The 17,864-nt window shown below is 44.9% G+C and overlaps 1 protein-coding gene across 1 annotated transcript; it reads right to left on the bottom strand.

The window, feature by feature from the left end:
- Positions 1–259: 259 nt before the first annotated feature.
- Prosalpha4 (proteasome alpha4 subunit) lies at positions 260–17,418 on the bottom strand. The gene is made up of 6 exons (XM_084589830.1): positions 17,177–17,418; positions 14,361–14,487; positions 14,159–14,283; positions 9,852–9,974; positions 6,981–7,157; positions 260–403 (listed from the first exon to the last, which is right to left on the bottom strand). The coding sequence occupies exons 1-6, from the start codon at positions 17,279–17,281 to the stop codon at positions 314–316; spliced, it is 747 nt and encodes a 248-aa protein (XP_084445956.1). The 5' UTR covers positions 17,282–17,418; the 3' UTR covers positions 260–313.
- Positions 17,419–17,864: the final 446 nt, after the last annotated feature.

The following is a 17,864-nucleotide window of genomic DNA, read 5'->3' as shown; positions in this document are numbered from 1 at the left end:
GCCAAGTAAAGATTTGGCAAATCAACTGTTTGTGTAGTGCACAATCATTGGCCAATTATAGCTGGCCCGATGACACTTGTAGGATTAGTTCTGGAGGGAGCTGGGTTCAGAATATGGGCTGTTTTAATGGGTTCCACTTAATGATGCCTGACAGCTTATTGAGCAGCCCTTTCAAACGGCACTGTTAGATCATGGTGCAAATAGTAGGCATTTAAGCAAAAAATATCCATGGTACACATAATAGACGCCACAGAAGCAATTGCATGCATTCAGCTTTAATGGCAAAACATTCACTTTTGCATCTCAGCCTTAACTACTTTTTCTGCTTCTTTTTCTCGGCTTCATCTTCTTTTTCCTTCTCTATTTCTTCAACATACTTTTCAATCTCCTTTGACTCCAGCATCTGCAACAGAGCATACACATCATGTATTATTTATTAGTGCTTGAGAGGAGCGACTCTTCACAGGCAAGTTTGGAACTGTCGCCAACTCAATGAAGTGATTGAACGTGATGAAACAATGGATGAATGGATGGAAAAACTTTTCCATAAGACAGCGCGTGCGGACTGTTCCGTGCTAGGTGGCCATCAACCCACGGCTGAAGGTGGCCTGGGTAGCCCACTACAGGACCACGCATAATATCCGCCACCAGCGGTGCTATAATGCACTCCCATAAGACATGGTCATATGCTGCCAGCTCCTGGCACCATCTATAACTCTGGCCTAATCTCTTCCGGTTACAGCGGCTCTGCAATCTTTGCCAGACGCATTCCTGTGTCTTGACCATTTGCTTGTCCGGGGCAAATAAATCCTCCGCTTGAGCTTATAGTGATTTATAGTGAGCTTATAGTGTCCTTTCACGACATCAGCGCACCTCTCGTGGACCTCCCCGGAACCGCTGGCTCGCCTGCTCGGCTGACGAAACCTCGAGCATTCATGTGAGCCACCTCGTTCCCAGGGTGGGCCTGTACCCAGACAATTTCTACCTCCCTAAGCTCTCGTTCCTTAGCCTGATTAAGCAATTGTGTTGCTGTACCAGATATTCTGCCCCTCACCAAATTCCGGATGGCTGTTTTTGAGTCGCTGAATATCAAGTCAGCGTTAGAGTGAGATATAGTTAATGCTATAGCTGCCTCTGCTGTTTCTGAGGAACAGGTTCTGACTGATCCAGAGGTGACCCAGCGTCCTCGTCCGTCCACCACCACAACTGCAAATGCGTCCTTGTCATAATCTGAGACGTCTACATAGACTGCCCCTTTGTAGTTTCCATACTTATCATGTAAAGCTCTGGCTCTCGCTTTCCTGCAACCTTCATGACACATTCTTGGGCAAAGGCTTTCTGTACAACCCTTCATGCATTTCCCGCCTCACCTGAACTTCATGTCCCCGGCTGGAGCCTCAACCCCAATTCCGACCTTCTCCAATATGTCCCTTCCCAATTTTGTCTTCGAATGCCTACCGAGCTGCATTACCAGATGTGCCTCCCGTAGTTCTTCCAGGGTTTGTGCACCTTAATCCCAGCAGTTTTTCGATGGACGCATTGTTAGGTAACCCAAGGGCCGCCCTTATATGCCTGTCTAATCATAGCATCCACCTTGCTTTTCTCCGTCTCGTCAAATTCATACAAGGTGTCACAAACTATTCTACAGACCACGAATGCCTGCACCAGCTGCAACAATGTGGCGTTAAAGGAATCAGGACCTCTCACTAATCACACACAGCAAATACTATTAAGTTTACACAGGCCACACATTAAAACTAAAGCTGTATTAGACAGCAGCATGTAGGTAGCATAGAGGAAAAGTTTTCAATAAACGGAGTAGAACTTTCTCAAATAAGGATGGACAGTGAACACGAAACTGGTAACCAGGCACAAGTGCCTTGCTATAAAACTGCTTACACAGTAGCCAAAGATGAGTTTCAAAAATATATCTTTCAAGTATAATGGTCGTGTATTCAAGAACTGATCATAATAAACCCAAGGCTTCATTAAAGAAATTGCGAAGATCACTTGAGATTTACCTTCAGAGTGGAAGAAGATAGTGCCTTCTCTCTCTTTTTTTTTTACATCTATTACCAATCACAAATCACCGCCCAAGTTATCCTGCACAACGTACTACACTGCCACAGTACTCAGACGAATTCCACTGCATGATATACTATGCCACTACCATGCTCATACATGAATTACATTGCAAGAAGACACACACCACTGCACTACTCGTACACATACTACATCACACACCACGACGCATTCTCTAGGCCTCCGTGTAATACACTGCCGCCGATTATGCCAGGTTTTCAATCTAACGAGCTTCTTAACACTCTTGTTAAAACTGCAGCTCTATTGCTAGTACAACGCTACCCTACTGTACACGAATTGTGCTACGACACTACCTTACTCATACAGTGGGATCTCGCTGATACGCTTCTTACGGGAATTGAAAATTAAAACTTATTATCCGAAAACCGTATTATCTAAAACAGGCCCTGAAAAATCTGGAATAAAGCATACTTGGCACAGAACTTACTTTTATTACCACACTTTGAATGACTTGTCATTTTACACCCGTCATTTTTGTTTATCTGTGTCCAGAAGAAATCTTTTCTTAAAACTGGTAGAAACGAGTCACAGTTTAATTGCTAAGCTCTGCTACAGTGGCTGTAGCTCCGCAGCAGCGTCAAAACCGCGAAGAGCGTGTAAAACTTGCCGGATTGCCAGCTTCACAAAGACCGTCACCCTGCAGATTTCCTCGAACAATAAACACACAGAGATGTTATTGGTGCGAGGCATCTTGGCAAACTGCCAAGGTTGGCGCTGCGAACAGCGAGGACGTGAAGCTAATGGACCTGCTGCGAAAATTATTACTACCCCCCTCCCCTTCAGCTAGCACTTTATTAGCCATACGGAAATGCATTGCCTCTATAGGGCGTCGGCCAGCAACGAAAAAACTTTATGCTGAAAAACGTGTTAAACGGAATCGTATCAACAAGATTTCACTGTACATGAAATATGCTATACAAGATATACTGCTAGTACATCACACACACCACAACGCATTCACTAGGCCCCACGTTTGTACCAACAAGCCTTTATGGCCTATGTGTAGCATGCCCAACTAGCATGCAGAGGGTATGGGTTATGTCCCCAACACTGAAAATTGCACCATTTCATTCTCTAACATTATTTATATTTCCTGAAGTACCCCCACTACAAGAACCTACTGGCAATGTAACTTCATCTCGACCCTCCCCTGATTTGTTGACTTTCAGATTCATCAGTTCAGACTTTCAGACTTTGTTTTCTGATTCTCAAATTAATATCTACAACAAACGTCACCGTCGACTATGGCAGGTTTTCAGTACAACGAGCCCCTTCACACTCTCATGTTGAAACTGCAGCTTTGACTTTCTACTGCCATGAGATCACAATGAAGATGAGCAGAAATTCAAGTTGAATGGAAAATTGGAAAAGGAATTACCAGGATTAGCAACCACACCGAAAAAGATGGAGAGAACTCGCTGCCCATTGCAAAACAACAAATACTTTACAGGCCCATGAAAAGCAGTTTTGCCTTTGAAAGAGTGTCCAAAAGCCTTTTTAGACAGTTCTAAAATTTAAAAGGCGATACTGTGCATACAACAGTGGGTGAATGATTCCAAGTTATATGAAAAAAATAGTAATAATAAACAGTGCTAATGTTACAAGGCGGCGATCTCGAACACAGCCCACAAGCCTCGACATGGAGCCAACTGCTCTTGAAGATTTCAAACTGTTTTGCAAGCACCACACAAGCTCCACCTTAGTTTCTTTTTTTTTACAGATCACATACCATTGCTTTATTGCTTTATTTTACAGAGCCTTAAGGCCCAACTTCAACAACACATCCTGAGCGTTGGTGCTGCTGGCGTACGCAGGAACCAATTTGCACATGCGCATCATATGAGACGCCAGCAGACTCGAGCGAGGCGCTGAGATCTGTCCATGCCAGATGTCAGCGTCAGCATTCACGCAGGCACCGGAAGCTGCTCATCCACGTAGATCTCTCAATGGGGCATTGCTGTCTCAACATGGCTCTACGTCACCGCGTGGAGCGGCTTCTTTTCGGCACAGCGCGAGGTCTGTGGCGGTGGCGGAGTGCAGGTATCAGCTTCTCGATGCGCGCTCCAACGTGGCATGAGGAGACGTAGAGTCACGTGACAGTAGCGAGGGACCGTCCCAGCACAGGGTGTGCAACACCAGCGCAGAGATCTATGGAGATGCGCACTGCTTTTGACACCCAACGTGACATAGCGCTGACAGCGCAGACGCTTAGGAAGTGTCATTGGAGTTGAGCTTTTACTTGTAAGCAGCTAAAATGCTTTCTGTGATATTAGTAGTCTTCTACTTTCCTCAGCTATAGGTCAATATTTGACTTCCAATGCATCCTAACTATACAGACCTGTCACAGGTAGTTTAACAGGCAATATTGGCATCTTGAAGAAACTTGCTTGATAGCATGTGATCAATGTGAAACATCACTAAAACGTCAAGGCCTCCACTACTCTCTTCGCAATGCAACACAATAAAAGAGGTGCCTGCTTGCAAACAGCCTCGTCGCATTTTGCGGATATTTCACTGGAGTGAAACAGTACATGACCACTGTACAGTTTCAGCGTGGATGCAAGCGTAGGCAAATAAAAAGAAAGACCGGTGACACACCAAGCAGCATTCAAAACTGTGTGACTGGCCGATGCGTGCCTGATCGCAGCCGCATGTTGGTGCGATTTTAAGGAAACCGAAACTATTCCACTGAGCTGTACTTTGGAAGTGGAACACTCTGAAAGTCATGGTGTCTGCTACAGCATGCACGATGTGCACTACTGTTAAGTCATTAAACTGGCAGATTCGGGAGGACTATTTCGGTGATCGCTGCCCGTTTTGGTGGGAGCCTCCCCCCCCCCCTTTATTTGAAGTAAATGGTGCGAGCCTGGCCATGTCTGAATTATCCAGCGTCTGACTCCAGCCTAGAGACCTGGAGCACACTCCTAGTTCGAACTAACAAAGGTCGAATTAACAAAACTCACGAAGGATTAAAGCAGTCGCCGTGAATCGTCCACAGCAGCGCATGTGTACATGCTTTGTCCGTTACGTTATGTTCCAAGATGTGTTTTGCACATGCCGCATCGCTCATGGTACCTGGATCGAAAATGATCACAGCACTAGCACTCGTTTGCCTTCACCATTCATAGCTACTCATTAATTGCGCTGTGACTCGACGCTATGACGTGCTGTGCTGCATCCCATATCACCTGCTGGTGCTGCCACGCCAGCTCTCCATACTGTAAAGTGATTAAAGCATCGCTTTCTTGCCTAACTAACATTACTGTACGTCTGTTCCACGAAAGAAGAGCAATTGATGTGACAGCTGTGAACACAATTTGGAATAAGCGATGGCTGGCCAAGAGTTCAGACACCTAAAACTCCCATAATGTCTGAAAATTCGCACTGATTGAATACACAAAATAAGTGCAGTGCGAATGGAATGTCAATCGCTATTGCAAACCATTTCGAATGTTCAGGCGCCACATGGAAGCCGCGACGTATGGAGCAAACAAAAGAAATTGCATCATGCTTGCCTGACCCTTTCGGCACAGGCTGCCGCAATTTAACATAAAAACCCATGTCTAATACGAACTCGCATGTAATACGAGGTAAAATAAAAAAAAGTTTCCATCAGCATATAATGCGAACAAAGAAAGATTAAAAGTGATTATTAGCTCTACATGTTGTGGTTGCTCTGCAAGGTGTACGTGCTCCTCGTCCAACGCCATCCCGCGCCAAGCATCGCAAGTACTGCCACGTGGCACCTTCATGTGCTGGTCCTGCCCTCTCGCACTGACATGCTAGATCAGAGAACTTCACACACCGTAGGGAGTAGAGCAACTCACATTCGCCCCGGCAATAGCAAAAGTCCCATGATCCTCCCGTTCTAAACCAGTTAGTCACTTACAGCTCGGACGCAGGACGGCAGCACATGAGCTGCCGGTTAGTGCAGTGTTCGCACCTGTTTTCACATCTAGCATCGCGCGCAGGTGCACAGCGTGTGCACACTGGAAGTGTTTTTGGATTTGGTGTTTTCGTGATTGCCGTCCATTGTATTGTCTGCCGAGAGTCCCTTGCACAGATGGCTTTCAGTAGACACTGTTCTTCGGTAGCTCTAAATGTGTTCTGTTATCTCCCTTTTCTCGAAAAAGACAGCTCCAGGAATGCCAGTCAAATGTCCCTGATTGATTTGGCTGTAGGATGTGGCCAGCATGGTTAAGAGGCTCTTTTGATTACTGCTCCCACTAAAAAATCATATTTCAACAACCACAACTGCAATTAAGCATTGTGGCTTTTCTACCTATGCCATGCCAAGCAAGAATGACGTGTGCAAAACTATGCAGCTGTGACACCGAAGTTGAAACTTTGGATAGTATGACTGGACTGGATACGAAGGCAGTACGTGCTTCATTATGCTGCCGCATTCAGTCCGTTAGAAAGAAGACTGATTCTACCCCTAGGATAGCAAAGTTAATGAATCAACAAAAGACTGTGTGCAATGGCATACAATTTTTTGCCGTATACCAGGTTCAACTAGCAAAGAAGAAAGACGATTAATTTATAGGAATATACATCTGTGCTAAATGCACATTTTTCTGTGTTATCAGGCACCTTTGGCTGCTTCAAAAGTTGCTCCTATGTGACTTTGAACAATCACATCACTGCTTACTTAAAGCAGGTTTCCTGTTCTACACATTAACACCCTGCTGTATTATCCCGGCTACCTACCACTGTGCTCAGAGTTTTATATATAAAGGCAATCTAGCAGCTTATACGTTGCCAGCATGGTCAATGGTAGTGCAACTCTATTAGCAAGATGTAGGCAACAAAGACTGTACAGATGAGTAGCAAAACAGAAGTGGTAAAAACAAATATATAAAAGAATACAAACAAACCTTCAATGGCTTTCCACGCTCCATGATTGCCACCTCCAGGTTGTGGCCTTGGATAACCTCTAGCAGAGCACGTATTGCCAGCTTCACTGCACCTTCATCGGTTTCTATCTTGTCAGCAGAGTAATTCTTCTCTAGGTACTCGCGTACAGTCTTGGCATTCCGTCCAGTGGCATTGGCCTATTGATGAACAGGTACAAATGGTGACCTTGAAGCCATCCCTTCGCAAGAGTTGTGCAAACAACAGACCCCAGATAATGCATTGCATAGATGTGGTACAACTAAGAAGGTTTCATCAATATAAACACAGCACACCACTTACTGAAAACAAACAAAAGCAGCTAACTGCCTGAATATGAAAAATTACCACTTGTTCCCAGTGTGTTTGTACTAAGTACAAATAACCAAAACTCACTTGCAGGTATTGAAAGAAACTCAACGGTCCATTTCAGACATAACGGTTGAAACTTTCCTTGTCAATGGCACCACACCAGTACAAAAGTACACCAGCTAGGGAGCATCTCTGCATTGCCCGGTGCCAAGGCGAGGCCCATGGTGGCAATAGTAGTGACTGCGGAACCAAGACAAATTATGGGTTTGCTGAACTGGCATGTGCTTAATCACATGACTATAAATCAAAACAACACGCATTTTAAGGCAGGTATGCAAGTGAATTACTGCCAACCCCCCAAAACAAAGTCTTAACTGCGAGATTGCCCATCTTAGTTCGGCAACAATTTACACTTGTTATTGCTCATTCCACACCGCCTCAGATGTAAGTGGAGTGAGTGGACCATCTCCCAGGGACTGCACAACCATTTTTGTGGGTACTCCTACTGCCACAGTACATTCATGATGTGATGTGCTTGGCAAGAGGCTACACAGGTGCCAGATGGTGTTCCTAAATAAGCCCCGCTTCCCTCCCCCCTCTCTCTGGTGTCAAATGACACATCATGAGCATTCACACTGTGAAAAACTAATCAGTACATTCTGTGCTCTTCCAGGAAAGGTTCAATGTTCACAAAACATATAAGTGGGGTTTCGAGCAGGGAAGGCTAATAGACAGTTCACTACCAACTACATGCCATTCCTCACACACCACGTGAACAAACAATGTAGAACCCCCTTGTCCAATTACTTAAAAAATTTTTACTAAGAATTTTGCAATAACTGTCTGTTCACTTGGCATTTGGGCTTTCCATTTTTCAACATTTTCTGAGTATGAGTAGCCAGTCTGTGCTTGAAGATATTCTCTGCATCTGTCACCTGCTATAGCAAGATTTCTCATTGACCGGCCCTCCATGCAGAGTAATGGGCAAGACTGATTAGTCTTTGGCCAAACTCATTGCCTCTCCTGCCATGTAGCTTCTGCTTTCTGCCTATAAAGAGTCTGGACAAAAAGCAGCATTGGTAACAGCATATGACCATTGGTCAGGCAACGACTGAAAGGCAATGAGTGAAACCATATGTACAAAATATTCTTAGAATGAAAACCAAAAGAGGAGGCAGCAATCCCAGGTGCCCATCAACTGTAATAATACAAGACCATAAAACGATAAGCAAATGTACTCCCTTCCTCCCCACTCAAGAGAAGACCAAAATATAGTGGGGTGTTCCTTGGTCCTGCACCAGTCTGGTGGCTTAAGAAAATGGCAGCCACTAAATGTATTACATTCAGCATGCTCCGATTTAGCAAAACTGATTTCTGAACCTTGACCTTTATTTTTATTTACTATAAAAGCCATCAACGAAATCGTAAAATCCGGTAAAGAACACATTTGTTCCAGAGCTCATCACATCCTTCTGGGATCCCAGCATAGTCGGCACCAATGCTGCAAAGCTAACAACTGCTAGCCGTCTTCAGACCCATCCACCATGCTCCATTACTTGTGCCACAACTTATATTTGTAGGAGTTATGTTGTAGAAGGGCTTTATACTTCTTGCCCTATTCACAAACTTTCCTGTGATCCAGCTTAAACTGACAAGCTGTTTCATGCACATTCTCATCGATTACCCATCACCCCTAGATGACCATATCTTCTCATGCACGGTATGCAAATGCACCATGATGCATTTGATAATGACGAAACTGTCCTTGACGCCTCCAAACAATAAAATGAAGAATGGGTGGAGTGAGTGAGAACAACGCGTATATTCACTTGGACCCCTGGATACACACGAACGAAACTTCAAAAATAAACTTCGTTCTTAGGGACCAATAGCAGAAAAGAGGAGGGCACTGATTGATAGCGTACAAAAATACAGGATTTGTAGAAAAAAAGGGAGTGGTAAAGGGGCGATTGGGTGGCATTTAAGGGTATGCCTTCTTTTATCAAAGCAGGCTCCTCCAGAAAATTATACTTTTTACACTAACCAGGTGAACAGCATGTGCTAAGAGCAAGCGGCCCCCCCATGCCAAGAATAAACAAATTGCACCACTCCATGGACCAAAAAACCAGATGCTCTTTTTGCAACATTATGCAACTGCTTCTGCAAACATATCTCGTGCACAACTCTTTAAATTGCGGTGAATCAGAAAACTGCCTTCATATAAAAGAAATTTCATAGACTTTTGCAGCCCATAGCTACAAGTGAGCAGTGAACAACGCTGCAGAGAGAGAGCCAGATGAGTGCTCCTACTGAGATACTTAATCCTGTGCTAAGCCTGCAAACTTATGCCCAAGCGCAGAATGCACAGAATGTTGAGAAAATCATGGCACACACTTGAACCTCTCCTGAATACTATTCAGAAACAAAAAAGCATGTGTGCCATTCCACTAAAGTGACATGCCCTCAGTCGATTTGCATTGCCAGACTGCCTCAGTAGAAGACGAGGTAAAAGTGAAGCACCTAACTGATAACTGTGAACGTACCTTCCATTCATGGTAAACACCAGATGGGTCAGTTTGAAACAGCCTTGGTGTGCCATCAAAGTCAAAGCCAGCTATAAGTGCAGAGATGCCGAAAGGTCGTCTGCCATTGCTCTGTGTGTACCTCTGCAAAGAGTTTTCATATGAACTACATCAGTACTCCAGTTGTACAGTACAAAACACACACATGCATTCCTCAATAACTACTGCAGCATCAATGCCATTTTCTTCTCATGATGCTTCACTTTTCAATAAGCAAACTTCCAAAAGTTCACATTTGCTGGCATGTTTAAAAATGCGGATAATATTTTGAACTGCATGTCTGCATAGATGCAATATGGCCAAACACAACCACAATACATGACTAAACCGTTTGCTTAACATAGCAACCACAAGGACTATGTCTTGTGAGACTAGCACATCAAAGGTGCTCAAATGAATATCACAAACTGTTTCAGTTTGCAGACGAACAGAGTATGCAATTCCCTACACAGTTACATGCTTCTATGCTTTCCCAACATTTTTTTTATCATTTGGTACCCAGAATATACTTTATTGACTGGGTCTATGCTAAGGAAATGTCACCTCCAACCATATCTTGGAAGCAAGCAAGCATTCCTCTTGGTTATAGTATAAAGCATCAAAACTGTATTTGTTATTTCCAACGCATTAATCTCCACTAAGGAGTTCTAATGGCAGTTGGTATTAAGGATTTCACTTGTATAATACAGCAAAATCTTAACAATTCAACCCCCATTAATTTGAAAATTTAGATAATTTGAACTAAGAGCATAGTCCTAGCCACCGACGTCGGACACTAGTTAACTGGACATGGACAGGCTCACTCTGGTTAACTCAGGCAAGGGACTGCATCGAGCGACCACCTAAATAGACCTCCCCGAACCTGAATTGAATGGAACAGTGGCGTCCGCGCACTTCGCGCAGGCTACGGCAGGCATGACAATGACTAGAAGTTCCTCTTTCCGAAATATAGCTCAGTCACATATCGTTTCAATTTGTTAACCTCACGCCGTCTTGCAGCTGTAATGTGCATCGGCCAGTCATGTCACCTCGGATGCTGCTTGGCACATCACTATTCTTTTATTTTTACACACGTCCCTCGTAGCCATCTATACGCTACATCCAAAATGCTGAAAATGTGCACTTCACCAAAATACTTCACCGCACAGGCGTGCGGTGAACCACCCTCGAAACATGATGAGGCTGTTTTGTGAACAGGCACCACTGGTGCTGCATCACGGAGCGAAAAAGGTAGCAAAGGTCGCTACAATTTTGAAGCACTTCAACATTTGCAACGAAACCGGGAAGAACTGTCGTTCTCACTTGGGTTTCATCTCAAATGCAGACAACCACCATACAGGTGTTTTCATTCGATAAAATTAGTGCGGTACAAACGGCTTTTGGCAATTTTTTTCAGGCACATTTCATCATTCTAACTTTCGGTTAATTCAAACCTTTCTTCTGGCCCCTTTAAGACTGAATAAAGAGTTTACTGTATCCAACAGTTTCATAATTTTAGCCTTTTCATACTTTTCTTGCATCAAAAGCTTCTACATTAAAAGTACTAGAGATCCTGTTAGCAATCTACTCTGAGTTTGCGTTTTGTGGGTTTAACATCCCAAAGCGACTCCGGCTATGAGAGACACCGTAGCAGAGTACTCCAAAAATTCTAAACACCTGGGGTTCTTTAACGTGCGCTGACATCGCACGGCACACGGGCGCCTTGCTTTTCGCCTTCATCGAAAAGCGGCAGCCGAGGCCGGGATTCGATCCCGCACTCTTGGGCACAGTAGTCTAGCGCCGTAACCACTGTGCCACCCCGGCGGGGCCCTATACACCTGAAATTACACTCATCGCAGCTAAAAAAAACTTGATTCCCCTTTCAGGTTTCACTCACCCCTTATACTGAGCAAAAATTTTTCTTAAAAGGGCTACTTTCACCCTCTGGTTGAAAATATCTTCCCCAGTGACTGCGAGGCTGCGCCCCAAGAATGCAAGGCCACAAACATTTTTTGAAAAGTGTAATTAATAGCGCAGTTACAGCCACTGAAATAAACCGACTCTGCCATGTGCCACTCCTTACATTCCCTCTCAGAAGGGTTCCACTCTCCTACCTGGCCGTCTAGCCTCTGCAAGTCTAATTCGCCTTCTTCCTCTACATTTGGCAGGAGGCATGAACCTGGTGGAGTCCGCCACAGGCGTACGTTATGGCCCCACCTTTTGAGACTCTTCCTCTTTGCAGTCTCCCCAATGCGCAGGAGGACCCCAGGCGACCTTTTGTTCGAAAGCCAAGAGAGACTCCCACCCTCCAACGGACGAGGGGCTCTTTCCGGCATTTTTTTTTCGAAAAGCAGGCCAGTGCACGTATGTGTGTTTGTGTATATCCTTTCACGGTTATGTGAGTGTATGACCGGCACAGTGCACAGTACACTCCAAGGCATGTACAGACTAGGAAAGAAACTAAAGGACTTCTTTTTGCGTAGTTGTATGCTTGTGCAGAAACATAGCGAGCAGTTGACACAGTGGTCTACGCCCAACCTGCATCCCTCAGTTAGAGATGGACTAATGGATGCCATCTCTGTACATCGTCCCTGCGATTCGTCTGGCCAGCACAGAGAACAAGAAAGCCGGCTTTTCGAAAGGGAGCATGAGAGAGCTTTAAATTTAGCTTTTACTGCTTTCCAGTGTGTGCGCTACTGTAGTATTTCGCAGAAACTATCTCTGATACCTGATTGGAGCTTTGGCTTTGTTTGTTTAAAATGTTATACCCTGGCGAGTGGGCTTCTAATGAATAGTTTAAGCACACCTAAAAAAGTATCGTACACTACTTTTGCAACATGGAACAACCACTTTTCTATTAAACCGCCTCTTCTAAACAGCAACTCCATTCATGCACGCCTCTCCTCCCCTGCCATCTCCCAAACTTCACTGGCTGAAAATAAGCCGCAAGGTGACACATGAAAACAATAGATGGTGCAAGCTGTCAGGCACACACCGGCCACTTTGCATCCACAGATGGCGCCACACGCAAGTGAATTGCATCAGTCACCCATGCCCATTAGTTTTCAACCAGTTTTCCAGGTACCGACATATTTTCATACTCTCCAGAGGGCACTAAATTATGTGCAAATAGCAAATCACAATGAGTCACAATAGTTATATGAAGCAGAGCAATATTAAAGAAAGCTCTGCATCCATCTCTGCAATATTCCAATATCAATGACATTGGTTGGCTGTTGTGGGGAGTAGTCCATGAAATCACAGTACAAACAGCACAGGCTGCTACACATACATGTGTTCTTTTCCTTGCTTTTGCCACTAACCAATGAGGTGGCACAGCGGCAGACATAAAAAGCAAGCTCGATGTTGCACGACAGCTGCATGCTCTACAAATGCAGCTGCTGCAAAAATTGCTGCAAAAAAGCTGCTGCAAAAATTTGTAAGCGGTGTAGCCCACATAACTTTATTAACCCTTTCAGTGTCAATTTTTTCCTGATTTGGTACACATCCAGTGTTGAGCTTTTTGTTGTGTTTCAGCAAAAATAAACGAATAAACAAATTCTAGGAGAATACAGTTTTCAACATGCTCTTAATGCCTAGTAAACTTAAAGTACAGTAAATTTTCGCTAGTTTGGCCTTCATGGAACCAGAAAAATGTTTGAATTATCCAAAGGTTCGAATTATTGAATGGACCTGAGAAAACTGAGAACCGCATCACAGAAACCTTATCTAATGAACATTGCATGGCTGTTCATATTTTAGAAATCCAATTGAGTATGATGGCTTTTTCCGGTTACATCAAAAACTTTACTTTGCACACATTGTTAGAAACGTTAAAAGAGCTCCAAAATCATATAAGATGTGAAACATGAAGGATCACAGCAACGGACTAATTGTTGCTGAGTAATGGACCCAATGCTCCGTAAAAAAAAAGGCGAAATGTACGCAGAAATTGCAGTCGGCAATACATGGGAGACTGGCAGTATACGCCGCTAGCAAACAACTGTACATGCTCACTTTTCACATTCGTCTACTCAAATTTGTCAGAAATGTGCCCACCACGAGCTGACCAGGTGGTGATAAAGCAATGAAAAGACAACCATGGTAACTGCGACGGAGTTGCTGTCATGGTGTTGCAAACAGCACTGCTCCTGCAGTACCGGTAGCAACAGAAACAACTTTTCTGACTTTCCCATGAGCCGCTACGCATCGCAACATTTGGTTAGAGTACATATGCACAATTTGAAGAAAAGTGCCCCCAAAAGAGAAATGCAAGACAAGGCGTATACCTGTTTTAACTGGGCAATGTAGCGGGTGATGTACTCCAGCGTGACAGGATCTTCTACAGTAAGTTTGTGGCTTTGGCATTCCACACGAGCACGATCAATCAGTATTCTTGCATCGGCGGTGAGTCCTTTTTGAAACAAACGACAAAACTCAGCCACCTATAGTAAAAAATGCTGCAATAAACAGGTACCTGAAATCATTTACCTGCAAACGCCATGACTACATGGTCATCAAGAAGGCAGATCTTCCTTACTGTCCTTTCCTCCTGCAACTTCGCCACTGATTTCTTTTCCACGGCCAGGACAACAATATTTGCACCTTTAATTCCAACCTGAAGGATTAACGGGAACAGAAAGAAAACTGGTAACATCAGCGCTAATGTATTTAATACCCCGGTAAGACGAGCAAGTTTGGTGTCACTTTCAACGAGTGCACTCGCCTTTATTGTCATTTGCATCGTGTCACACGATGGACTTTAATGACACTCGCTGCCGAACACACTTGGCGTGAAGTGAGTAAGGCGAACTCACTACACTTTGTCCGGCAAGCGAGTGTGTAGTCTCGACAACAGGGTACTTCATATTACTCATACATTTTTTTTGAGAAATGTAATGTTTTGAAATGTTTATCGTAATTTTATGAGCGTTTCTATTGATAAGCAAGGGATTTCAGCTGTCACCAACTAAAAACTATGCGTACACTTGAATATCTACCCTCGCTCTCAGTGCTTGCGCTAAGACGAAGGCGTTCGTCTGCTGCTGCACCTCGATGGTATGCTGTATCTCAAGCTGCATCAATGAAGTTGGAGTTATTTGTAACTCAATCTCTAGAACGTCGTCACTTGACACGGCAGTATTTCGCTCAAGCGCCGGTCGAAGACAGCACCGCTTTTGCTCCCGCAAGCCGCCAGCTCCAAGCTAGCACCTTTACGGCGCATCCGGCCCCGCTGTCACCGACGTCAGAAAAGTGTGCGAGAATCCATTTTTCCCGTAAATAATAATCCCTGGAGTAAAGCAATGTCAGAAATTAATCCTTCCTGGGGATCGTTGACCCCTACCGAGTCGCTAGCAGGAGTAATTGCTGCGATACAAGCAAATTTCTGCTACTATAAAGCCATCGTCGCCAGCGGCGCGGCGCAGCTCACCCTTGTAGTACACATATACGCTAGCTACGCTCCTAAGGAGTCGTCGATTTGAATTGCACATTTCTCTCAAGGCAGTGCCACAAGTGAGCCATATATCCTATTAAGTTGGTTAGTTTGGTTTGTGGGGTTTAACGTCCCAGAGCAACTCAGGCTATGAGAGACGCCGTAGTGGAGGACTCCGGAAATTTCGACCACCTGGGGTTCTTTAACGTGCGCTGACATCGCACAGCACACGGACGCCTTGCTTTTCGCCTCCATCGAAAAGCTGCCGCTTTTCGATGGAGGCGAAAAGCTATTAAGCTGGCCATACGAAAACACCGCCCACTGATACTTCGATGCGAAACAAACTTAGGCCTTGCAAAAGAACTGTGAATTGAGCTAGTTGGTGCTAGTTGGTGCGAGCTAGTGGAGCTAGCCAAGCGCTACTTGCCCCGCACGCTCTGCCATTCACGGGCGCTCACGGGAGACATTACAGCGGAAAGCTAGTAGCATCCGGTGCTGTGAACGCTGCGAACTTCTCGCCTACTTTCGTGATGCTGCGAAAACTGGACATTTTTCGACGCTGTGTTACAACTACACGCCAAGCAAACGCTGTGAAGACGTGACGATGCTGCCGTGCGTGGGTGCTGCGCAGCTGGATTTTAGGCTGCATAGAAGCGCCGTCGGACATGATTTCGTTTGAAAAATGCACGCTACTCTGAATCATACAACTTATGCACTTTTCGCGCTCGAACACCGGTGACTCCGTTCCATACGTAGGCGCTACCGGCATTTTGTCTGTTAACGATGCAAATCAAAGTCGCAAAGCTACGTTCACAATAACCGCAGTTAGTAGCGTAACTATATCTCATAGGCGAGGTTGGTTTTGCATGTAAACAGCAGTAACCATGCATGTTAGCGAAAAGCGCGTGCGACGTCGCGATGCTTTTTTTATTGAAAATCATGTACTCAAATGCACAAATAATCTGAGTATTAGCTTGGGGTAATTTTGCTTGCAATAAAATTGAATTTTAAAGTATTTTCGTGAAAACTAATTACTTTCCACATAGGGCTGCAGCATCCGCATCGGCACTGCCGTCATTTCAAAATGACACTTGATTTTGCTGCACCGAAAGTGTCACGTGCACTTCGTGAAAGTCACTATACTTGCCCGTGTGACTGGGGTATGAGGCCATTCAGGCTCACTCACTCAACAAGCGCAATTTGTTTGCAAGCTCCACTTCCTTCAGATTCCCTTCTCAAGAGCCGTTTCACCAAAAAAGTGACTAAGCAAAAAGAGCGATTGTATACACACGACGAGCACCTTTTTGCGTGCTGCCTCGACCTGGGCAGATGCAACAGGCCGGAGCTGTGAGGTGATGGCTTCCTTACGGGCAAATTTCGGCAGCTTCGCCGAATTGCAGTACATGCTCGGATTTTTCTTATGTCAGAAAGAGCAATGGTGCCTAGCGGTGAATAAGTGATTCGGTGGTATGAAAGGCTTGATGCTAGATTTTAAGTTCACAAATTTTAACTACGCATACAAGGCATAGGGCTGCTACCTGGACTAAAGCAAACTTTCGACTATCTTGTTGGGCGCGTTTTAGAAAGATGGACGTGCTGCCGAATAATACTCGGTGCCTGTACTGAAAGGAACAAAATGCTAGTTAAAACAAGACAAGGCTTGCGTAGTGCCGCGTCCGCTGATCACAAGCTGCGATAGGGAGTCAAATTGGTCAAATCTCAAAGGGATTTGACCAATTTGCACGAACTGGCACGTTTTTGTCGCTCTTGCAAGCCACGCCGTGCGTACAAGCACCCGTTTGACGAACACGAAGCCACTCAAACAAAAACTTCACTCTTAAATAGAGGCTACAAGGGAACTGACAATGCTTACCGCTGTAGATCCTTTCTTTACGGCTTCCTGGGCATATTCTACCTGAAAAAGATGCCCGTCAGGAGAAAATACTGTTATTGCCCGATCATATCGTGCAGTGCCCATGATTTAAATTCCAGCAGCAACGAATCTCGCTGACTACCAGGTAAGCAATGACAACACAATTTTTCAGCACGCCGAAAGCTGCTCGGCGGAACTACAGTGACTATAGCATATAGTGCCTAGAATATACTGGCTAGTGTGACGAGCGCCCGAGCTTCCCTATGGGCGAGGATGGCGCCATTTGCAGTGAAAGCCAATTGATAGCGGCAGAGGGCGCTGCTTGTCGGGAAGGTACCACCGGAGCAGACGACGCGGTGTTCTCGCTTGAGAAGATGGCAGTCTGTTGGTGTTGTGCGTGTGTGTTCAACCTGCTTCTGTGCGTATTTTGCGTTCACCAAGATGTAGCGGTTTATTTACGGTGTAGGTGTTTGCACATGCGAGTCATTCCGCACTTGTTGCTGCTCGGCGACGATTGCATCTGTTCTTTTTCACGTTTTGTGCGTGCATTCTGTACCCGCCTGTATCCCTTCCTTTTTTACTGTGTCGCCAATGATGAAGCGAGTGCCTGAGTGTTATTTTCCTACTGCCTCTCACTAAACTACACAGAAAAATGCCAAAGAGAAAGCGGCAGTGCAGACAGAGAAGA

Source organism: Amblyomma maculatum, chromosome 1 (genome assembly GCF_055883805.1).
Source record: "Amblyomma maculatum isolate TAMU_Amacu chromosome 1, ASM5588380v1, whole genome shotgun sequence".
Lineage (NCBI taxonomy): Eukaryota > Metazoa > Arthropoda > Arachnida > Ixodida > Ixodidae > Amblyomma > Amblyomma maculatum.
The sequence above is the reverse complement of the archived record's forward strand: the minus strand, read 5'-3'. Positions and strand labels throughout refer to the sequence as shown.

Bases quoted from the DNA above. Each gene is read 5' to 3' on its own strand.
- Prosalpha4 (XM_084589830.1), bottom strand. From the start codon at position 17,281: ATGGGCACTGCACGATATGATCGGGCAATAACAGTATTTTCTCCTGAC. The intron at 9,975-14,158 runs GTATACGCCTTG...AACTCTTTGCAG, and splicing joins ACATTGCCCAGTTAAAACAG to AGGTACACACAGAGCAATGG. The intron at 404-6,980 runs GTTTGTTTGTAT...GCTCTGTTGCAG, and splicing joins AGCGTGGAAAGCCATTGAAG to ATGCTGGAGTCAAAGGAGAT.